Source organism: Enhydra lutris, unplaced genomic scaffold (genome assembly GCF_002288905.1).
Source record: "Enhydra lutris kenyoni isolate GAN:26980312 unplaced genomic scaffold, ASM228890v2 scaffoldscaffold17, whole genome shotgun sequence".
Taxonomy (NCBI): Eukaryota; Metazoa; Chordata; class Mammalia; order Carnivora; family Mustelidae; genus Enhydra; species Enhydra lutris.
Genome location: NW_019154101.1, coordinates 38,528,642 through 38,554,136, shown reverse-complemented (window position 1 = coordinate 38,554,136; position 25,495 = coordinate 38,528,642). Strand labels below are relative to the sequence as shown.

The window sequence follows — 25,495 nt, the reverse complement described above, 5'->3', positions numbered from 1 at the left end:
AAATTCTTTACCAAAGCAACCCGGGAAAAGTGAAAGATCAATTTGAATTTTATATCCTTTGCTCTTCTTTTCTTTCTTTCTAATGGATGCATGTGAACAATGAAATTGTACAACTGAAGAGCATCAGGAAGGAAAGAAGGAAAGCAAGGGATCTTCTCATTTACAAACTATGTAATATATGCTGTTAGATCATAAATTTATTTCATTATTTAAGATTTCAAAATATGAGAGTGACAATATTGAGAATATTAGAGTAAGGACCTCAAATATCCTCTTCTCCATAAGAATAATGAAAATACTGGCAATATAGTCAAAATTACATTTTTCCCCCCAAAATCAGGAAATTAACCAAAGACTTGCAACAATCCAGGTAATATGTATTCAAGAAAAATGGCTGAATCTCAGTAAGAACAGGAAGCTTGTGACATCGTCCTCTCTTAACCTCCATGGAAATCTTGAAAACCAAGAGCTTATAATTATGGTGCAAACCAGCCGCTAGCAGCAACGGGAGGAGGCAGAATGGGTTTGGAGGTATTTCAAAGTCCCTTTTTCAGAGAAATGTAGTTATTTAACTTATCTGCAGTTCCCTGGCAAATTCCACTTGCAATGCATATCTTTATTTGATCTGAATGAGAGATCCCCCAATGTGAACAACCTTTATCCAAGGGCATTTATTGGAAATAACCAGTGATAGTTTAACTTTGTAGCTATGTGAGGCTGTGATAATAGCTGGGGCAAACAATAATCTAATGAAAATATTTAAAAGGAAAGGCTGAGAAATGCTATGTCCATGGAGGGTTTTGCGAAGCTCTGATATATTATTGGGAATCTGAATTATGTTGAACTAACGGTTCAACATAAAATTATTTCATGTGATACACGATATTAATAGAATAAAGGACAAAACTCACATGATTAACTCAATAGCCATAAAAAAAGCATTTGACAAAATCCAACACTCTTTCATGATAAAACTACCCATTAAGGGGCACCTGAGTAGCTCAGTCGTTAAGCATCTGCCTTCAACTCAGGTCATGTCTCAGGGTCCTGAGATCGAGCCCTCAATCAGGCTCCCTGCTCAGCGGGAAGCCTGTTTTTCCCCCTCCCACTCCCTCTGCTTGTGTTCCCTCTCTCTGTCTCTCTCTCTGTCAAATAAATCAATAAAATCTTAAAACAAAACAAAACTCATCAAACAAATAATTGAAAGGAATTTTCTCAACCTGTTAAAGGGTGCATACAGAAAATCCACGTCTGCTGTTAAACTTAATGGCAAAGACTAAAAGTTTTTCTCCTAAGTTCAGGGACAAGACAAGAATGACTATTCTCACCATTTCTATTCAACATTGTATTAGAGGACTTACCAGAACAATTAGGGGAAAAAAAATTAAAAAGTTAAAAAATAAGTTTTAAGAAAGAATTTGAAAGGAGTAAGTAGAATTCTCTATTTGCAGACTGATAGATCTAGTATATAAAAAATTCTAAGGAGTGTACTACAGAACTATTAGAACGAATGAATGAGTTCAACAGGTTTGCAGAATAAATCATCAATTTACTTCAATTAAGTAAATTGAATAAAAATTTTAAAAATCAATTGTATTTCTATAAGTGGCAACAAACAATCTGAAAATAAAATTAAGAAATCAGTTTAATTTATAGTAGCATTAAAATAAAAAAAATACTTAAGAATAAAGTTAACTAAAGAAATTCAGACTACATGCTAAAAGCTACAAAATATTGTTAAAAGAAATTGAAGAACATCTAAATAAACAGAAAAACATCCCATGAAGACTTAATATTGTTAAGATGGCCGTAGTCCCCAGATTGATCTATATAATCAATATAATTCCTATCAAATCTCCAAAATGTGTTTTTTACAGAAATGGACAAGCTGATCCTAACATTATATGGAGATGCCAAAACAGCATAGCTGAAACAGTCTGGAAAAAGAACAAAGTTTTTTCTCACCTTTTCCACTTTTCAAGCTTACTCTAAACCTAAATTAATCAAGACACTATGGTACCGGCATAAAGATAGACATATAAATCAGTACAATTGAGAGTCCAGAAATCAACTTTTACATGTATAACTTTTCAACAAGCATGCCAAGACAACTCAATGGGGTAACAATAGTTTCTTCAGTAAATGGTTTTGGAACAACTGGATATTCACATAGTAGAGAAGGATGTTAGACACCTGCCTTATACTACACACAAAAATTCACTCAAAATGGACCAATAATCTAAATATAAGAGCTAACTATAAAACTTTAAGAAGAAAAAAATAACATAGACATAAATATTTGTGATTTTGGATTAGGCAATGCTTTCTTATATATGACATCAAAAACTCAAGCCATAAAATTAAAAACAGATAAATTTGACTTCATCAAAATTAAAATTTTTTTAATCTCTTATCTTGACATTCTAGAAACCAAATATTTTAAAATTATTAAACCATCCTTTGCTAGCACTAAATTTTCCAGCTTTAGATTCTTCAATTTACTTTTGCTTAACCTTGTCATATATTGATTTTGCTTTTTCTCAAGTCATGTCAGAGCCTATAAGTAAGCCTTTCTTTTCTTTTCATTTTTAAGTAGGTTCCACACCCATGAAAAAAATTTCATGTCAAAGTATACTTTCAAGAGAGAGAAAAGACAATCTACAGAATGAAAGAAAATATTTGCATATTATATATCTGATACCTGCAGTATCAAGAATATATAAAGAACTCAAAACTCAGCTCTAAAAAGACAACCTGAACAAAAAACGGGGAACGGATTTCAACAGACACTTTTCCAAAGATGATACACTAACGGCCAGTAGCACATAGAAAGCTGCTCAAAATTCTTAGTAATGGGGCACCTGGGTGGCTCAGTCGTTAAGCATCTGCCTTCGGCTCAGGTCATGAGCCCAGAGTCCTGGGATCGAACCCCACATTGGGCTCCCTGCTTGGTGGGAGGCCTGCTTCACCCTCTCCCACTCTCCCTGCTTGTGTTCCCTCTCTGTTGTGTCTCTATCAGATAAATAAATAAACTCTTTTAAAAAATCCTTAGTCATTAGGGATATGCAAATCAAAACCGCAATGAGATAGCTCTTCGCACCTACTAGGATAGCTATAATTAAAAGTAGAAAAGTACTGAGCATTGGCTCTTTCCAAGAAATGGGAACACTCATACATTGCTGATGTGAATGGAAAATGCTGCAGGTACTCACAACTGGTAAAACTCTGTCTTAATTTTAATTTTTTAAAAGATTTTCATTTTTAAAAGTTAAAAAGTAGAGCTACTGGGGCGCCTGGGTGGCTCAGTGGGTTAAGCCGCTGCCTTTGGCTCGGGTCATGATCCCAGGGTCCTGGGATCGAGCCCCCGCATCCGGCTCTCTGCTCCGCAGGGAGCCTGCCTCCACCTCTCTCTCTGCCTGCCTCTCTGCCTACTTGTGATCTCTGTCTGTCAAATAAATAAGTAAAAAAAATTAAAAAAAAAAAAGGAGAGCTACTGTACCACCTAGTAATTCCACTCCTAAGCATTTATACCTGAGAGCATTGTGAACATATGGTTACACAAAAACTTGCACACAGATGTTCATGGGAGCTTTATTTGTATTTGCCAAAAAAGGAGAAACAACACAAATGTCTGTCAATGAAAGAGGGAGAGGCAGAATATGGTATATCCATACAATGAAATGTTATTTGGCGATAAAAAGGGATGAATTACTAATACATTCTAAGACTTGGTTGCACCTTGAAACAATGTGTTACGTGAGAGAAGCCACTCATGGGGTCACCTACTGCATTAGTCCATTTACACGAAATGTCTGGAATAGGCAAATGCGTACAGAAGGAAAGTTTATTAGTTGTTTCTAAGGACTGAGGTAAAAAAGGGTGGGGGGAGTTACTATTTATGGGTATTGGGTTTGGGGGATAGTGAAAATATTTTGTGAATACACTATAAAGCAGTGAATTTTACATTTAAAAAGAATGAATTCTATGGTACACCCTACCTACAAATACGTCTCAATTTAAATGCTCCAATATGGGGTACCTGGGTGGCTCAGTCGGTTAAGCATCAGACTCTTGATTTCAGCTCAGGTCATGATCTCAGGGTCATGAGTTTGAGCCCCATGTATGGCTTCCTGCTGGGCATGGATCTGTTTGGGATTCTCTCTCTCCCTTTGCCTCCCTTCCCACACTTTCTCTCTCTCAAAAGTAAAAACTAAAATATCCAGTATGTAAAATTCACAGAATTTAATATTGTTAATTTAAAGAGAGTTTTGAAAATTTCACCTGGACCTTGTTTTATCTGCTTTTCATTTGTCATCGACACTGTGTGTTGTTACAAACAGAAATGTTCAGAGCATGAATCTCATTTGTGTGCGGCAAGGTTGATCTACCACTCATAATTTCCTCATTTATCCTTGCCTTTATCTGCATTAAAAATCTACCCAGGTGCAAAATTAAAAATAAAACCGATTGCAACATCACAACGCATAAGCACTTTCAATAACTCATTAATCCTGCAAAGGAAAGGGCTCAGCAACCATTGTCACCCATTAATGAGCATGGCACAGAAATGGACTTGGGCTATTTACCATTCCCTTCATGTTAACTCTAACATCCTCTCCATTCTTGCTCACTCAACCAAACATTTCTGCAAAGCCAGTGAAGGGGAGTGATGTTTGTACAGGGATGAACTTTAAGCAGTGTGTTCCTGTCAAACTTCGGATCTTTGACACTAATAGAAATTATTATAAGAGACACTGGAGTTGAGAGCTTGAGAACAATGCAAGTCATGGGTTACTGAATATTAGCCTCCTAACATAGCCTCCTAAAATTAGTATCTCTTTTTTGGATGTATTTGTATTGCCACGCTACCATGATTCAGCTCTCTGTGACCTTCACTCAATGCTTTCTTGAAGGTGCAATTGCCACCTTAGGGAGTTAAAGGTTGGCCTTAGGAAGTCCTGATATCAAAGGTTGTGTGGGGACTTAGAGCTCATTGTTCTCATTGCCTGCCGTCAGGGTGATGATAAGACTGAATGCCAAAAAAGTATTTTTTAGACAAAACACTAAAAGGAATGCAGAGCCACCCAGCCACTCTGCGCTGTGATCCCCTTAGTGGGAATGTGCTCCATTGAACAGCACTTGGTGCTCTGTACATTCAAATTCTATCTCCATACTGACTTTCCCTCAGTGTGGAAATATGATTATCTTCTCCATCTAATGTTAAAGCAGAAACCCCCACCTGTGCTTCACTGCCCTCCTCACTTCCATCTATCCCATCCTATCTCTCAACTCTTTTATGTTGAGTCTCTTGAAAGAGCGGTTGGTTCTCACTCTGTCCTAGCTCAGGTCTTACTCATTAAGCACCTCGAACAATTTGATTTCCCTTCAACACAGGCAAATAAATCACGTTCGGCAAAAACCTTTTGGAGTATCAATTCCATTAGGATATTTTCATGTTCTTATCTTACTCCAACTTGACACTTGAAACTCTTGCTCCTATATCTTCCCTTCTACTACACCCTCCTACTTTTCCTTGTATTTATTTTGGTTGCTCTTAGCTAGACTTCTTATGTGCATGGACCACATCTTATTGGTCTTCCTATTATCAAGCTTAGTGTATCAGACAGAGCAAACACAGAAATATTTGTCAAATAAGTGAATAAATGCTCCTTCTTCATCTCAAGGCTCTTCTCTAATACCAGTGGACACCAGAACTTCATCCTTGGTCATCTTCTTCACACACATTCCATTCTGCCCATATAAATGGATAATCCCGTTTACTTTTCACCTTCAGGTATAGCAGATTTGGTAGCTCCTAAATTTAAACCTCTTCTAAACTCCAAGTGATTGACCCAGTTGTCTTCCAGTTAATGTCTCCTGGATGGCCTGCAAATATCAGAGTTCAACATGTACAAAGCCTTCCTCATCTGTCTTACAAAAAGCACGTCTTAATAAGAGGGTTGATCAGTTGTTAGCAGCAGAGATGCTGAGACCTTTGTTCCCATTTAGTTGTTCCCTAGGTGGGAGTGCTTTGGTTCCTTTAGTTCTCAAAGAGAAACCTTCATGAGAGAAAATTTTTCTTACCAATAGACTGCTTTTTTATAGTATAACCTGAATTGCTCTCTGAATCTTTTCTCTTTGCCAAAGCCTTAGATTCTCTCTTTGATTGTTCTAGTTTGGGATGGACTAGAGACTGAAGGAATTGGTGGGAAGCGACAGTGTGCGCGCATGCGCGCCCGTGTGTGTGTGTGTGTGTGTGTGTGTGTGTGTGTACGAGTCCCATTACATGAAAAAATTTGTTAAGAAGAAAAGACAGAAAAAATCCATTTTGCTACTTATATAAAATAAATACCTTTAAAAATATTTTTATTTATCTGGAGATAGATATTGAGTATCAAAAAATTTAAAAATCTTTCAAGCACAAATGTTATTACATTTTATACCTAAAATCCCATAACTAACTCCTGACAATTGAGTTACTGAATAATTTCGTTTTCTAAAACCGATTCAGTTGCATGTCATTGACCTAACTGCTTATCTAGAATTGCCTTAGATATTGATTATAAATAATGACTGGTCTAATACTAATATACTCAAAGTTTTTACCACTTATTTGTTTAATTGAAAGGTAAATTCGGCAACAAGATAGGATCGGGAGGGAGGCAAACAATTAAGAGACTCTTAATCTCACAAAACAAACTGAGGGTTGCTGGTTGGGGGTGAGGGGTTTGGGAGAGGGTGGTTGGGTATGGACATTGGGGAAGGTATATACTATGGCAAGTGCTGTGAAGTGTAAATCTGGAGATTTACAGACCTGTACCCCTGGGGCTAATAATACATTATATGCTAATCAAAAAATAAAATATATATATATATAAAGAAGGTAAATTTGTTCAGGGTCGTCTGGGTGGCTTAGGCAGGTAAGCTTCTGATTCTTGGTTTCAGCTTAGGTCATGATCTCATGGGTCCTGGAATTGAGCCCTCTATGGGGCTCTGTGCTCAGTGGGGAGTCTGCTTGAAAGATTCTTTCCCTCTGCCCCTCCCTCTGCTTTCTTTCTCTCTCACTCAAAAAATAAATAAATAAATCTTTTAAAAAAGTAAATTTGGGGGCGCCTGGGTGGCTCAGTGGGTTAAAGCCTCTGCCTTCGGCTCAGGTCATGATCCCAGGGTCCTGGGATCGAGCCCCGCATCGGGCTCTCTGCTCAGTGGGGAGCCTGCTTCCTCCTCTTTCTCTCTGCCTGCCTCTCTGCCTACTTGTGATCTGTCTGTCAAATAAATAAATAAATAAATAAATAAATAAAATCCTTAAAAAAAAAGTAAATTTGTTCACAGTTTATAGATTTATACAATGTATAGTTCAAATATGTCATTGGTCCTAGAATATTTTACTAGTTACAGCATTTTAATCTATCCAATGGCTTTTTGCTTTGATACTAAACCATCAAAATGTTAAAAATGAACAGATTAGTAATTATATGGCCACATTTATTTAATATGAAATATACATATAATAATGCAAAAGATGGTTATGTAATCAAGAAGTCAAGAGCAATGAAGAACACAATGAGTCTTATACTGGGATTCAGCATCTATTCATCTGCTGTGAGGTAGACAGTACAGGTACCGTGTAACTGTCGTTGCCCCCATAGTAAAGATGATGCAGCTGAGTCAACATGACAGAAGCTGAGGACTCTGTAGGAGAATTCATGAGTAAGTAGTACTCCCCAAAGTACTTCAAAAGTATTCATCCAGGGTGCCTGGGTGGCTCAGTGGGTTAATCCTCTGCCTTTGGCTCAGGTCATGATCAGGTCAGGTCAGGTCCTGGGATTGAGCCCCGCATCGGGCTCTCTGTTCAGTAGGGAGCCTGCTTCCCCAACCCCCCTGCCTCTCTGCCTACTTGTGATCTCTGTCTGTCAAATAAATAAATAAAATCTTTCAAAAAAAAGTATTCATCCATTCTCTGGCTTCCATTTTTGCTATGAGGAAACAGCTGTCAGTCTAGTTATCTTTCCTTTGTATATTACCTTTCTTTTTCCCCCCTCTGCCTGCTTTTAAGATAAATTCTTGGTCACTGGTGTTCTTTGTTCTCATTACGATAGATCCAGCTATGCATTATTTATTTGTCCCATTTGGGATTCATCATCATTCTTGGATCTGAAGATTTATATTTCTCAAGAAGACGTACTATAAGTCATATCAAAGAAACAGTAAATAGAAGGAGATAGAGAAAGAGAGGTTTAATTGGTTTGTTTCAAGATGAGAGAACTAGTAATGTAAGTGTTACTGATGTATCTGATCCAGGAAAGAAAGAGAAATTGGTGGCACCGTGGGGAAGGGCTATTGTCATGCCCTTGAGTAGCTGAGAGGAATTGAGATCATGCGAAGTTGGAGTTAGCCTTAGCCAGGAGGACTGACATGTACTGTGAGAGAGGGAAGGCAGAGTGTATGAATCCACATATATCTTATTGGGTAGAAAAGGGAGAAGCAACAGCATCTAGTCCTTTTCCTTTATTTGTATACTTTCAATCAAAATTTCTTCAAATTGGCTTTTTTATCTGTTGCTATGTAAGTCGACATGAAAGAGCAATTTGTGTCAGAAACTTGTAGGGCATTTAGAAAAATGACACTTGTCTTGAGTCCTTGTTCTCAATCATGGGTGGTATGACACCCTGGGGGACATCTGGTGACATCTGGAGACATTTTGGTTGACACAACTGCAGATGTGCTACTGGTATCTAGGGGGTAGAAACCACAGATGCTGCTAAACTTCCTACAATGCACAGAAAAGCCCCACAAAACAAAGAATTACGTGGCCCCGGAGGTCAGTAATGCTGAGGCAGAGAATAGCGCTGGTGTAGAGCAGTGGTGAACAAGCTTTTCTGGAAAGGGTAAGGTAGTAAACATTTCAGGCTTGGAGGCACGTTGGTTTCTGCTGCATGTCCTCAACAATGCCAGGTTAGTGTGAAAGTAGATGAGGACAATATGCAAATGGGTGAACCTTCCTGCGTTCAAACAAACATCATTTTCAAAAGCAGGTGAGTGTCCCATTGACTATTTTCCTAACCCATGATCTAGTAGAAGCTTTTACTTCTGCTGCAAACACCTAAAACATAGAAGCAGAGTTTATACTAATCTTCATCGGCAACAGCGATGAAAAGCTCTGCATTCCTGATGAATGTTGGTGCTGTGATAAGTTGGCCATGTGCCTAGTTGGTGCTTAGTGAATGTTTTCAAATCCAGACAAGTCACCTGTTTATTTTAGACATTAAATATCTTCCTATCACTATTTTTTCTCCTGAGATGATCTCCTAGTAGCCACTGGTCCTATCCACATCCTTGTGATTTGGGGCTTCTCGTGTCTGCTTTTATCCACAACTAGAGGGATCTCTCTCCTCTATCCCCAGACACATTAGTCTCTCTCTCTCTCTCTTTCTCTCTCTCTCTCTCTCTCTCTCTCACACACACACACACACACAGCCAAACTACATTGAAAGGTGTTTATTTATTATTGACCTCATTACTCATCTAATGGTTTATTTTTCTTCTGATATTATTAATCAGCACATGCATACATACTAAACAGATAGAGTTTTTCATTTTATTGAAAAAGACTCACTCTTCCTTTTAGGATTTGCCAATCCCAAGCATTATGATATTATAGTTTAACCGAATCTTTAAGTCATTCAGAATCAAATCTTCACTGATCAGGCATTGAAATGATATTCTTTATAGAACTATAAAATTAAATTTACTTTATTATTTTACAATTTTCAAAAATCAAGAAAAATGCTACCTTTCATCTTTTTTCAAAGTTGTATAAGTTTCATAGAAATCTATCATTCTTGATTTTGAGACACTAAGTTAGAATTATTGTCCAGAGTTTTCTTCCTATGTTATCTTTAGCTTAGCTAGCAATAAAAGAATCACATCTAAATAGAGAGTAGAAAAGTTATCTTGACATTTTTAATATTTTCCACTGAAGATGTGGCTTGTATTGTTTGGGAACTTATATGTAATTCAACAGTTGAAAACTTTTTCCCTCATACCACAGTGATTAGCTTTGTATTTGTTCTCAGCAAGACTAAAGTTCATAATACATATAGATCTTTAAAGAATGACCTTTTTTTCTAATAAAGGATCACTTTTAATGTACTGTGAAGGAAGAAAGGCAGCTAACATGGTTCAGACATTTCAAAAGAATTTGCCAGAAGTTAAAAACTAAGATAAGAAAAGAAGGTAGGCCAGAGAGTGAGAAGATTAGAGGAAAATGATTAACTTATGGAAATTAGATGGAAGAGTAAAATGGAAAACAAAAGAATTCCTATGCATGATGGGCAATGAGAACCATGACAAAGAATGTTTTTTAAAGCTTCTACTTTCAGTATATCTTTTTTCTTAATTAAAAAAAATATTTTATTAACATATAAAGCATTATTAGCCCTAGGGGTACAGGTCTGTGAATCACCAGGTTTACACACTTCACAGCACTCACCATAGCACATACCCTCCCCAATGTCCATAACCCCACCACCCTCTCCCTACCCACCTCCTCCGGCAACCCTCAGTTTGTTTTGTGAGATTAAGAGTCTCTTATGGTTTGTCTCCCTCCCGATCCCATCTTGTTTCATTTATTCTTTTCCTACCCCCAAACCCCCAACGTTGCATCTCCCCTTCCTCATATCAGGGAGATCATATGATAGTTGTCTTTCTCCGATTGACTTATTTCACTAAGCATAATACCCTCTAGTTCTGCCCACGTCATCACAAATGGCAAGATTTCATTTCTTTTGGTGGCTGCATAGTATTCCATTGTATATATACACCACATCTTCTTTACCCATCATCTGTTGGTAGACATCTAGGTTCTTTGCATAGTTTGGCTATTGTGGACATTGCTGCTATAAACATTCAGGTGCACGTGCCCCTTTGGATCACTACATTTGTATCTTTAGGGTAAATACCCAGTAGTGCAATTGCTGGGTCATAGGGTAGCTCTATTTTCAACTTTTTGAGGATACTTTCAGTATATCTTGAAAAGGTTAGGTTACACAGGAGCATTACTCCAAAGATTTCAAGTTTCCTGCTTCAGAATAATACCAAACTCAGTATAAGGTGGTTTAAAAATTTCTCTACCAACGTGTACTTTTTTCATAGCAAAAATTGGATAGACTTAAGAGGCAAACAGAAAATATCTTACCTCTGTGAATTTGGGGGTTGAAGTCCTCCTACTTGATTATCTACATTATCGTACTGATTAATACCTTCTTTCCTCCTAAATTGACGTTGCTTAAGTTGATTCCCAAGAATGTGAAATTCAACATTTAAAAAATAGTATTTTTATACTTCTTAGATTAAGTCAGCCTCTTTAGTGTTTAAATATTAATATTACTTTTTTTTTAGTTTGGAAATACATTTTCAATGAGGTATAGCTTCTATTTTTTAAAGTGGGCCCCCAAATCTCTACTCACATCATTTTGAATTGTTTTGATAACATAATATCCTCACATCTCTGTACTATAATTGTGGTGTCAATTAATTTAATATCACTTGAACTGTAGCAATTTTTTATGAGGTAGCAATAAAATTAAAACCTCCAAATATTTTATAAAAAGTATAAGGCTTTTGGAGTCAAAAAGCTTTGGATTTAATACCAACTCAGCCACTTGCTAGCTTGTAACAGAGAAAAATTTAAGTAACCAGTTAAGTTTCAGTGTCTTAACCAGCAAAATGGAATCCTAATTTCTACTTAAGAGAATTTTATTAGATAATAAAACCAAAGTCTGAAGCTCAGTGACTGCAACAATGTAGTTCCCATTAAATGATCACTTCTATTAGGACCAAACTATTTGAGAACATCCAAGTATTTTGAAGCAATTAGACTGTTTTCTAAATATTTTGCATTTTTATTCTGATGTTTTGCTTATCTAAACAATGAGATGCATTATAGACTGTTCTGTATAAACAAATACTAACCCTGTGAAATTTCTTATGCCTAAAATAGTTATGTTTTGTATATTTCTGCTTGTAGAAAAATGTCACATTTTCAGTTTTCCAAGTACAAGTTGTCAAACAGGTCCTATCTAAACAAGAGCTGTTTTCTGAAGCCAGTAAATACAAGGGAATTTAGTAAACTTTTCCCAATTTTACCATTTTTCCATGTTACTTAGCAACCAGCTAATACTTCAGAAAAATCTCCTTTTTGTACTAAATTGCCATTGAGATTTGTGTCTGTTGCCAAACTGAAGATCAAATAGGCAATCACAATTTCCCTAAAGGACATAGCTGAAACCTAGCTGATGTTACCTCATCGCCACTAAGAGCCCAGTGTTTTCTATCCTTTCTATTTAGAAATACCATTATGTGTTGTTACTTGTGCATAATAGATACATAATAAATCCTCTGAGACTGGGGCTATAAATGGAAACACGTCATGTAGCCAACCATGCCTCCTTAATACTTAATATGTGCCCGTCCTCCAGAAGTATTCTTTATTTGCTTTGAGAGCACATTAAATAAAGTATAATATGAGTAAGTTAAGTAAGTAAGTAAGTAAGTGAGGTAAAGTAAGGTACATTCTGTTTTGCCTGGCATGAATCTAGTTTACATCTACTGTAAATCAATTAACATTGTTAATTATTTTAACACCTCTTTTCATTCTCAAAATTTATCAGCTTAGGACAGTAAGTTACATGGTCACCCTGGATCTGAAAAATTTGGAGGCAGTTCAGAAGAGAGCAATGGAAATAACTAGAGAAACAACCCAAGGAGTTGGATTTATTTATTGGTTGAAGAAAAGGGTAAACATAAGGAGATTACACTCTTCAAGGAGAAAATCCAGAAGAAGTTTATTCCGAGAGGAATCGAAAGCCTCAGCCAGCTTTCCAACTCAGGTCTGCATAGAATTAAAACTTTTACATTGAAGATATGCTGTGTAGAAAGTAGCAAAACAGAAGATGTACATACTAGATTACACCCAGTAAGGTTATTGTTCCCTATTTTTAATATTATTTAAAGAACAAATAGAATATGAACATACTTTATGGTTTAGCAATTCTACTTTTATAGAACTACTTATATAGTGATAGGTCCTAGAGAAATTAGTGCAAATGTACAACATGAAGTACATACTAGGCTGTTGATAGCTTTATGTTTATAATAGGGCCATTCTGAAAATAATTCACCTATCTATTAACAATAAAATTCATAAAGCACAAGATATTCAGGCTATGAAATACGCTGTACATGAACAAAAATAATTAAGTTATACTTACATGCCACAGGGTATGTGTTTCAAAACCATAGTGTTGACAAAAAGACTGCAGTTACAAAAGAAAACATGCAATATGGTTTCATTTTTACGAAATTCAAAAAAATAAGTGAAACTTTGTTTGTATGCGTGCCCTAGAAGGAAATCCTCAATCAAGGATTCTGGTTCAGGGATTAATTTGAAATTTATGAAACTACTGATACTCAATCATTTGTGACCTACACAAATGCCAATTATGGTTCCATGAAATAGTTTAGTCAAGAAGAAGAGCAGTAGAGGTGGGGAAATAGACAAGGACAGAAGCAGATCATATAGGGACTCTTTCCAAGGCAGTTACCACTGTGGATGACTAAAGCTTAATCCCCTCAGGGAAACTCAAGGGAGCCAGAATTCTGGACATACCAGAATTAACTTATTTTAGGCACAAAGAGGTTAAGATATTTATACATCATTTTCTGTTAATTTTTGTGGGGGGACATGCAGTGAGTACTATGTAGGGCAGATAATTCAGTCAACCCAAGAAGGACACATGATATGAGTAAGACATAAATGCTGGTGGTTTTAAGTCACGGATATTTAAGTCAAGGACACTCTTCCTTTTTCGGACTGGTTAATTTGAAGGTAGTGCAATAAATTTCTCTACTCTAAAAAACATTAAGATTGGTCTTGAACATAACCCAGGACAATATAGCTTCCTGGAAAATCTCAAGGGAGGGAGTAGGTTTAAAATGCTGGTGATGGATGGAACTATTACATTTAAAGACTAATTGAAGATATTATAAAGAAGTTCTATAATCATGTTGTTCACAAAACCAAAATATCACTAATATTTATTTTCTTGAGGAAAATCACTTTTCTCAATCATGGATCATATATGTTCTGGTGGCTGTATCATTGACACTTGAGGTGACCACATGGAGTGGAGAGGAAGGACATGGAAACAAAAGGAAGCATGTGTCTCTGATAATCCTTTATGTTTTAGAAAATTAGATGTATGGATGAAAACAAATAAATGAGAAACTTAAAACATGTTTTTATAAGCATCCCAGTTTCCTCATATATCAAACAAAGGAACATGGAGCTCCTTCTGATTCTTAGAACTCTGCTGTTCCAAGCACAATTGTTCTTTCTTTGAATTTTCTAACTCAGAGCAATGTGGGAAACCAACTATATTAAACTGATTGACTACTAAAGGCATTAATCTGTGAAATAAATTATATTCTCATTTATTCTTTGGAAGAATTTCTAAATTGATCATGGAATCAATTGCTCCTCCACCTGGGACATACAAACTTAATTAAACCACAGTATTTTTTTTTTCCAGGTGAATTTACTGGCCTTGCAATGACTACGTCATAGCCGGACACTTATTGGAAATTAAAGATTCTGAAAAATCAATCCTTTCCTTAAAGTGATAATAAATCATACTTTCTAAAAAGAATGTTACTGCATCCAAAGATATTTACTTAAAAAATGCAATCTCATGTACCTAACATCATACTTCAGGAAGTTTGATAGCTAAATGAGATTGTTAAATAGATATTAGCCTTGCCATGATTAATACTGTTTGCCTGGTAAGCTTGCAGGTGGTGTATTCACATACTCACTGCCAAAGGTAATAGCAAATGGGGTGCCTGGGTGGCTCAGTGGGTTAAAGCCTCTGCCTTCGACTCAGGTCATGATCCCAGGGTCCTGGGATCGGGCCCCACATCGGGCTCTCTGCTTGGCGGGGAGCCTGCTTCCTCCTCTCTCTCTGCCTGCCTCTCTGTCTACTTGTGATCTCTATCTGTCAAATAAATAAATAAAATCTTAAAAAAAAAAAAGGTAATAGCAAATAGATTAGAACAATTTACAGTATACTAATTTTTGCTATTATAAAATAGCATAATGAACTCATGACTTTATACTGAACTGTATAAACTGTATAAACTATATACTTTATACTGAAGTGTATGAAATCGTTCACCTCTTGATTTTAATAAGTTTGATATTCTCTCTTTGGACAGTAAACACCCAAGACATTTTCTTTTCTCTATTTCCCATTTCTTCATTATAGAACTACCATAATATGCTTGTTTCTCTATTATTATTTTTTTAAAAGATTTTATTTATTTATTTGACAGAGAGAGAGAGAGAGAGAGAGAGAGATCACAAGTAGGCAGAGGCAGGCAGAGAGAGAGGCGGAAGCAGGCTTCTTGCTGAGCAGAAAACCTGATGCGGGGCTCTATCCCAGGACCCTGAGATCATGACCTGAGCCGAAGGCTAGAGGCTTAACCCACTGAGCCACCCAGGCGCCCCTCTTTGTTATTTTTTCCCCCTCTTTGTGATTTTTAATAGAAATTGCGAAACATATAAGTAAGAATGCAGAACTAGTCTAACATGTAATTGATTAGTGCAGAATATGTCATATAGTTATCTGAGAAAAAACAATTTCTGGAATCTGTATCTTTTGTTAGTCCAACATTACATTAAACATGCTTTGAGATTTTTTGTGTCTCTGCTTTTGTTGCTGTGGTTACCGGTGTACCGGAATACCAGTGTCCCTTCACCCCCACCTCTTTCTTGTCTTCTGTCCATTCCAAACTCTGGTTGCAAGTCCTTTATGACCTGATACCAGACCCAACCTGTCCAGGTCCTTGGTGCTTCAGTCCTTCTGCGACCTTTATGATGCCTGTCGCTAGTTGTTTATAGCTGCTTGGTGACAAGTAATTTAGTATTGTTAAATTTGAAAACAATACGTTTTTGTGTTGTAACAGTTTTCATGTGTATTTCTTTCCAGCAACTATACTGATGAACTCTATGAGAATAAGAATCACGTTTTATATTTGTTGGTGCGTTCCAAGTCACCTACCCAATGCTGTATACTTCAAAAGTATTTGTATACTGGGGTGCCTGGGTGGTACAGTTGGTTGAAGAGACCAACTCTTGGTTTCAACTCAGGTCGTGACCTCAGGGTCGTGAGACCATCCCCATGTCGGGCTCTGTATCTGGGTTGGAGTCTGCTTAAGACTCTGTCGTTCTCTCTCTGCCCCTTCCCCCTATGCTTGAATTCTCTTTCTCTCTCAAATGAATAAATCTTCAAAAGTATTTGTATATAGATTGTCTCTTGTGAAATGGTTATCACTTTTGGAAGAAGTTGAAAAAGTAAAAAGGTTATTCTTCTATGTACCATCGCAAATCAGTACCTCAGTGTATGCTGGAGGAAGCAAATCCTCCTCTTACAGATTCTTAGGAATCAGGTTTATGTGTATTTTCCTTTGAAAAACCGGGGTTCGGGATACCTGGGTGGCTCAGTCAGCTAAGCATCTGCCTTCAGCTCAGGTCATGATCCCAGGGTCCTGGGATCGACCCTTGTATTGGGCTCCCTGCTCAGGAGGTGAATCTGTATTTTCCCTCTCTCTCTCTCTGCCCCTGCTCATGGGCTCTCTCTTTCTCTCTCTCACTCACTCTTTCTCTCAAAGAAATAAATAAAATCTAAAACAAACAAACAAACCAAAAAACCAGGGGTTCAAAACCCAAATGACTTCAAGAGGCCCACAGCTGGTCTAATAGTTGACTTGCTGTTTTTGGAACAGTTTTATTGAGATATTATTCATACAAGTCATCTATTTAAAGTGTACAATTCAATGGTTTTTAGTATATTCACAGACTTGTGCAACCATCACTACAATCACTTTTAGAATATTTTTAACACTTCCTCTCCCAAACCCTATGTACCTTTATCAGTCACTCCTCATTCCCTTCCCTATAGGTTCTGACCTGAGACAACCACAACCTTTCCGTATCTGTAGACTTGCCTATTCAGGACATTTCATATAATTGGAATCACACAGTATGTGCTCTTTTGCGACTGGCCTTTTGACTCAGCATAACATTTTCAAAATCAAGCCATGTTATAACATACATCAGTACTTTATTTCTTTTTATGGCCAAATATAGTGCATTTTGTTGATTTAGTCATCAGGTGATAGAAATTTGAGTTGTTTTCAATTTTGGGCTATTAGGAATAATGTTTCTATGTGCATTCACTTGCAGAGTTCTGAATGGACATTGTTTTCCATATCTTGTGAAGGAGTGGGATTGCTAGGTCATACAGTAACACTATGCTTTACCTTTGGAGGAACTGTCAAATTGTTTTCCAAAGTGGCTGCACTATTTTGCATTTTCATCAACCTAAATAAAGGTTCCAGTATCTTCACATCGTCACTACTTCCTTTTTAATGCTGTCATGAAAACTAACAAACAAAAACTCTTGGAGTATCAGGATAAACAGCAACTTGGCCCCAATTTCAGGGAGACAATGTGGGCATGGTGGAAACTGGAGTGTTGGGAGTTCAAGCCCATCCAAAGGGGGAGGCAGTCCCTTCTCAGCTCTGTCCATTGTGTCTTGGAAGCTGTGGCCCCTTCTTGCCAAATCTGTTTTTTCCAAGAGAAGACAAAAATTTGGATATTCCTGTGAAATTTTCCAATATTTATATTTTGGCAAGGAATTAAATAGAAACCCATGTATGTCTGTCGATTGTGGTCTGCAGTTTTGTGGTCTCTGCTACAGAAAGTACCAGTGGTTTCTAAGATCACAGACCAGTGATGTTGCAGCCACTATGTTACTTCCCACAGAGGGAACAACTGTTGCTCTTATAATTGCTCCATCTAGAGGAACTCCTCCCTACCCTTACCCCCTACCCTGACATTATAAATTCTACAAGCTCTTTTTTTGTGTAGAGGTACAGAGATATTAACACCTCACTCTGGTCACATTTCTACCTGAAATCGAAGGGAAATGTGCTAAGTCAGATTAAGAAAACTTGTTTCTCTCATAATAGCGGTTTCGGGCCTCCTTCCAAGGAAGGAAGCTTTAGAATTTTGGTTTCCTGTTTCGTTCATCTCTTGGAGTTCCCTGCACTACAGAAGGGCTGTGGAGTTTCTGGTGAAGTTCGTGCATAACAAAATCATAGCAGAGAGTGCAGTCTCCCACAGGGCAGACCCCAAAGGCAGATGATATGGTCATAGTGAATGAATATAAAGTCTTGGGTACTGTTCTAAATCTAGTTAGATTCATCTGTGTTTGCCCAGACTGCTGCATATAATCTGTTTACAGCTATAATTTTACTGAGGTTTGCCAACTGGATCTAAACAACTGTAACTTTTTTTTTTTTTTTAAACACTTTTAGAGTAGGGCTTTAGCTTATATATGTCTTTTTGAGAATTGGAAAAATTCCCTGCTAGGAGAAGGAAATAGTGAAATGTGTTAGGCCTGAGAGATGGCAGCCCCCAAGGCTCTATATGTAGATATGCCTCGTGGCACTAGGCTTACCCAGGAGCAGACAGTTTATGGGAGGAGAACTGCACCCAGAACAAAAGGCTTTGCAAGTGGAGCATGGATTGCATTTCAGCAACCCCCCCCCCCCCCCCGCCCCCCAACCCTTTAGCCTATTGTTTCTGTGCACAACCTTGTGCTGAGTCCTTGTCTGGAGAGGCTACTGAGTCAGGCATTCCTGTTTTCGTCATTTATTAGCTGTATGGCCTTAGGCAAATCAGTTAATGCTCAAGCAATTTGTGGCTTTTTCTGGATAATGGAGATCACAGTTACATCATAGAAATGTGGACAGAATTAGATAAGAGGTGTTTGACATCCAGCACAGTGCCAAGCCCAGTGTAGATAAGAGCTCAATAATCTGGATGTTATTATTGTTATGTTTATACACTGTACAGAAAAAATATCCAAAACCTAGAATTGAGATATAGGGGTGACTGCCTGTCTTGCGTGTTGGAGCAGTACCCTCAGTACCCTCCGAGTTATTTCATCCTCTACAAGACTATTTGTGCCTGATTTATATTACTGTTTACTATTGGTTAGGGCCCTCCCTCCAAAAGCTATTTATTCAATATTGTAGATGTTTATCTGTCTAAAATGCAAGTGATTTCTGGGTGGTAGGATAGATAAATCCAAAGTTTACAGTTTTATTGCCCAGTAGAAAATTAATCAGTTTTGTATCTAATCTAGTAATCTACCAGTCTTTCCGAGTCTATACATATTAGGTTTGGAATTCTTTTTGAACCATTTTTACCATTCTGCTGGTTCCCTCATTAATATATGTGAGAGTCATTTTGGAAAATTATATTTTCTTTAACAATGTCCATAGTGCATGCTTGGATGAGTATATAGTTTAGAATAAGTGATTACTTCCTTTAATTAAACATGAATACAACTTCTCCCCAACGGTTCTGCATTTCCGGGAATCCTTGAGTTCCTAGTATGAACTAGAGATTAGTGGGGGAAGCCCATGGTCTTTACGCAGTTCCTGCTTTACCCTTTCTTTCCTATCGAAGGTCAATGGGGTTTCATTTCAGGCTTCTCCTTTCCAGCTATCACCAATCCTTGCTTTCCTTCTGGGATCCTCACCTTTGTCCAGCTGATGTTGAAGTAAACCAATGTTTCCAAATCAGCCTTCCGTTTGTCCTCCTTTCCCCTGCCAGACAAAAGCATCCTAAACAGTGTAACGTTTAAAATACCTTTAGGCTTGATATAAACATGTACAATGGTTAGGAAAAATAAGCAAAGGGTGAATTACAGAGTGTTCAAATTCCTGAAAACTACTTGTCAGGGTTGCCTCCTGCCCCTCTCCCGCTCCGGGCTGCCCTCCTTCCCCACCTCAGTCTCAGTCTCAGTTCTTCACTTAAGTATAAAGGAGCCTGCTCGGCTTTCAGCTAACTCTTTCCCTTTTCTCAAACTCCTTGAAAGTTCCCGTTGGAGTTTCAAATCATCCCTTCTAGCCACTACTCTTTTATTCCTAGGGGATGAGTTATTGAGCCTTCTACCCTTTTTGAGAGAGGTGTTAATTAACCTGCCATTCAAATTACCTCAGACCTAGGAGGATCTTTTTCAATCTGAAGGAAGCTCTGAACGGGTGTCTCTGAACTCAAGGTCCAGCTAACTGTCCCGGCCCTGTACTTTCGCCAGGAAGAGCCAGTTGGGGTCATTGCTTGACAGAATCCAGGCTCAGCCGACCTGTTGAGAAGAGGCATTCAGTTCAGAAGTGCGGAGAGGAGGTGTGGGTTTTACAAAGCGGACAGCAGCCGGGGTGTGTGTGTGGATGTGTGTGTGTACACATGCGTGCCAGGGAAGGGGCAGGTCAATATCTTTTGAAAAGGTGTATGCTTCACTGTAATTTTATACTTGGACCATTTAAAAAAATCAGTATTTCTGGGACACCTGGGTGACTCAGTTGGTTGATTGCCTTTGGCTCTGGTCAATTAAAAAAAAATCAATATTTCTATAGCATAAATTGCATAAAAATGCGTGACTAAACTGACTGTTGGTGATGTACTAAAAATGCAGTTCTTGTCTGTATGGTGGGATGCAGTGGGAGGTGGAATTATTGGAATCTCCTGCAGATAGGAGATTTTTATATGTATCAGAAAGGGGCATGGATTTTTTAAATAGTTGAGAAATTGTGGAATTTTTGGACAAAGCCTGGGTGTAGGTCAAATCTGTCTATTGCTTCAGATCCTTGAAGGGATTTCAAGTAGCTTAACCTATAATTTTCCAACCCAGAAAAAAGTAAGCTGCAATATGCAAATTTTCTAAGCTATAATTAAATTATTTCAGGAAGGTTTTGTTGTTTGTTTTTATTTTTTTTATTTTTTTAAACCACAGAATTGGAAATAGTGTATGTGGCACATTTAACTCTTAGTATGTTCTGACAAGTAATAAACTAATGCTTATAACAGTCCCTGAACTATTTGGATGAAATATGGTTTGCATTAGTGAGTGTGTGTATACATATACAATGTTATAAAGGAAGATTTATGATAACTCACTTACTAGTGAAAGATTTCTTCAGAAAACATAAATTACCATGGTTCTAAATAATAGCTTTTCTGAGGGAGCTTTGAAAGAATTTACATTTGAATTGGATCCTGAAAGTCTAAATGTGAATTTATCACCCATTCTTCAAGAAATATTGTAGTTTTATAAAAGATAGCACTATAGAAATGAAATTCAATGACAACAAATTAGTTTGGTCTTTTAAAAATTATTATCAAAATTATGTTTCTTTACTGAGCCGATTCTTGCTCTAAATTCAACTTGTCTTCATATAGCATCAAGAATCTAACCTCAAACGGATTCCATAAATAATCACTTCTAATAAATACCACAATTTTTTGAACTGTAAGAAGAAATCTCAGATGGAGAACTCAACCAGGAAAAAGAAGCTTTTTTTTTTTTTTTAAGATTTTATTTATTTATTCGAGAGAGAGAGCACACAAGAGCACAACTAGGGTCAGGGAGGGAAAGGGAGAAGCGGACTCCCTGCTGCGCAGGGAGCCAGACACAGGGCTCAATCCAGGAACCTGAGATCATGACCTGATCCAAAGGCAGATGCTTAACCAACTGAGCCATCCAGGCACCCTTTTACTTTGACTTTCCAAATCTGTATTTCCATTGTCAACAAGATAGGTGTATAAAGGCATAACAATGACCATTTTCTGGGGTCTGAGGTCAAATCCATTCTAAGTACCAAAATATTTATGTCCTTATAGGCTTGTCTATTAGTTTAGATTTATCTGTTTCGTCATTCCGAATGATGAAATTGGTTACAGGAAATAATTATAGGAAGTTAATTTTTCATTAAGAGCTAGTGGAGAATAACTCATTTAAATATGCTGGGATTTAAAGGTAGTCTGTAAGTGATTTTCCTAGAAATCAAATTTTTCATAATGTATATTATATATATCTTTAACTGTAAGCTGAATGGATGACTTTTAGCACCAGCTCCGTCCCTTCCTTGCTATGGGCTGCTTACTGAAACTTTCTGCACATTTTTCTCACATACAAAAATGGAGATACCATATTAGTTACTTCTTAGGATTGGTAAGAGAATTAAATTAGACAATATGAGTTTGAAAACCACATGCTTAGTTCATAATAAGGGTTCAATGGCTATAATAATTTTTATGGTTAATAAGTTCAAATGATTGATGAAGTATGATTGAGGCTTTGGAATATGTCCTTTTGGTCTTGTTCTTCTTTCCAATTGCATTTTACTTAGTGTACAATGTAGCTATCGCATTTCTACTATATTTCAATCTATGCTGTAAAATACTACATATTTGGTTTGGGGATTAAGGGGATACTTCTGACTGTTAAAATTACTCAACTCCTTTATGATAGAAAAGGAAAGGAAATAATGCCCCTTGATCAAATATATTGCCCCTTTTGTCTCTTTCTCCTTCATTCTTTCTTTTCTTCCTCCCACCCTCCTTCCTTCCTTTTCTCCCCCTCCTCCTTTTCTCCTCGTTTTATCTACGGAATGGACAATACTCACTCTGGAAGAGCAGGTGGGAATAATGCCGTTTGGAAAGCGTACATACAGGCTGCATAGAACAACAGAAGAAAGTCCTGAACTGTCAGTTCCCAGGGTCCTTGCACGGCCAAATGACTCTTAATTTCCTAAAATTAGTCTAAGAATATTTTGTTAACAGTCTGAATAAGCTGACTCACATGCCACCATGATTTAATGTCTGCTTTGCTACTGAATCAGCCATGTTTGGCTAGCCTTGCTGTCTTCATTTTTCTTTGTGTTTATCCTTAAGCTTAGCAACCAACCAAACACTGAATGGAATATCAATATTTAAGAGTAAAGCATATTAGTTTACTAACTGTTCCACTGACAGACTCAGTTTGCATGGCTTACATTTTGTATTTCTTTTTGTTTTACTTATGATATTTTTTTTTAAAGATTTTATTTATTTATTTGACAGACAGAGATCACAAGTAGGCAGAGAGGCAGGCAGAGAGAGAGAGAGAGGGAAGCAGGCTCCCTGCTGAGCAGAGAGCCGGGCTCAATCCCAGGACCCCGGGATCATGACCTGAGCGGAAGGCAGAGGCCTCTACCCACTGAGCCACCCAGGCGCCCCTTACTTATGATATTCTTAATGCATGAAATTTTGACTACCCCGCCCTATTTTTCACAAGCTTTCAAATACTAATAAAAACATGAACCAGAGATATTTTATGTGTCTCTGGTTCGCATGAGATTGTTGTTAAGTGGTGAATATACAAATGTAAGAACAGGAGAACAATTTTATTAAAGAATCAAAAAATAACAAATATGTAAACAGGAAGGATGGTTATCTTAAACCAGTAACAAAAATTAAAGCCCTCTCCCCACCCATGTAAATAGGTTTTTCCTTTTGACCAAACAGCTATAAATCTGTATTTCTTAACACAGAAGTATTTGGTTTACTGAAAGCAAATTTTAAACATTTTTTATTTTTATGCCATTAAAAAAAAAATTATATCACACATTTGTAATCATAGAATTATGGTCCTTATTGTTTTACCTCGAAAAGGACTCGAAAGTATTTACTCCAAACGCATTTTACATATACTAAAAATAGAACATTTTTTGAAAAAATGAAAGCGATCCTGTGTCATTTCAGGCATCGAATTGGACTAGGCAAGGGAAAAGTAACCAGTGTTTTTCTGCATCAGCTCTGGGCTCTGAATGGCATCTCTTCCACCAACCAGAGAAACCTTCGGAGTTAGCAGGGTCTTTCAAGATGGTTATTTTATACCCTCACGTTACAGATAAAGAAACCGGAGGCCCAGCGTAAGGGACCTGTTTAAGGGCCGGAGCTCTCCAGACACCGCGGCCAGGATCTTCCCCCAACTTCACTATTAATGTCACGCCACTTTTCTTTACGACCCATATACACATAATTTCGAGTCTTTGGGAAAGATGACAGTAAAATCGCAGGGTTTCTGGGCTGTTTTCCTCCCTTTCCTAACCCGTTTAGACTCCCTTTTGTCGCCTCCGCCGCGTCCCCAGCCGCCCCGCAGAGCCGCGCTGCGGAAAGAGGCGACCGGCCCGAGCAAGCGTCCTTCTCCGCGAGAGGACACTTGTCCCGCGCCCGCTTCCCGTCGCCACAGGCCCCGAGCTGGACAAGGCCCGGCTCCTAGGCCGCGTGATGCAGCCCAAAAAAGGTGCAGCCTCGCACGTGTCCCCGCCGGCGCCCCGGCCCCTGGCGACCAGGCCTCCCGCGCCGCCGCCCAATCGCCGCGGCCGCTTCGCGCTCGGGCCACGTCCGCCGGCCGCCGGGCACCGACACCCGGAGCTGCGCCGCCCGCCGCCATGCGGTTCCGGTTCGGGGTGGTGGTGCCGCCCGCGGTGGCCGGGGCCGGGCCGGAGCTGCTGGTTGTGGGGTCGCGGCCCGAGCTGGGGCGTTGGGAGCCGCGCGGGGCCGTGCGCCTGAGGCCTGCGGGCACCGCGGCGGGCGCGGGGGCGCTGGCGCTGCAGGAGCCCGGCCTGTGGCTCGGGGAGGTGGAGCTGGCGCCCGAGGAGGCGGCGCAGGACGGGGCGGAGCCGGGCCGCGTGGACACGTTCTGGTACAAGTTCCTGAAGCGGGAACCCGGAGGAGAGCTCTCCTGGGAAGGTACTGGAGCTGGCGTCCCCACCCGAGCGCGCCCCGGGGACTACGGCCTCGGCCTCGGCCTGGGGCGCCCGCCGGTGCCCGCTGCGCGCTCCCCGCGCGCTCTGCCCGTCTCCCCGGCTTCGAAAGCTGCCCCCGAACTCCCCGGCCGCTCCGGCGGGCCAAACAGTGGCAGCCCGCCGCGCCTCGGGCTCGGGACGCGTCCCTAGATGCCTGCTGGGCTCCTGCGCGCCGGCCCGCCCCTTCGCTCCCTGACCCTCCGCCCTATTTCCCACACGCCCACTTCCCGGGGTGTTTCCTGGCGTGTCGGCTTCGCGGCCCGGTTTCCTAAATGACCCCCGCCCCGGGGCACCCGTCCTCCCCGCGCGAGTACCTGGCCGCCTGGCCCGCCCTGGGGCTCACGGGTTCTCTCCTGAGCTCTGCCCTAGTGTTTCGGCGTCCCCGTTTACCCCCTCGTCCCCTAAGAAAAAACCCAACGGGTGAAGCTGCCCTGTTCCCTCATCCACGTGCTTGTGTATGGGGTTTTCTTTCCTTAGATCTGAGAGCGAACCAATGCAAAGACATTGAGTCTTTCTCCTTTTGGATTTTTTAATTTATTGAGATATACTCTGATTTCCTAAGATATAAAAACAATATATGCTAGTTGTAAAAAAAAAAGAAATCAAATTTCAAGGTAAAAACTTCTTCCCTCCACTGCCTTCTGCCCAGTACGTGTCTGTCTCTACCTATCATGTATCTATCTCACGCACAGACTGTATAATATATGATTCTGTATCTTGCTTTTTCTTGATT

The 25,495-nt window shown here is 39.0% G+C and overlaps 1 protein-coding gene across 1 annotated transcript in view; it reads left to right on the top strand.

Moving 5' to 3' along the window:
- Nucleotides 1–24,368: 24,368 nt before the first annotated feature.
- Nucleotides 24,369–25,495, top strand: part of LOC111147730 (EPM2A, laforin glucan phosphatase) — a 119,258-nt gene continuing 118,131 nt past the window's right edge. The window contains exon 1 of the mRNA XM_022503951.1: nt 24,369–24,706. Coding sequence (XP_022359659.1) covers nt 24,406–24,706 — 301 coding nt within the window. The 5' untranslated portion in view covers nt 24,369–24,405. The remainder of the gene's footprint in view (nt 24,707–25,495) is intronic.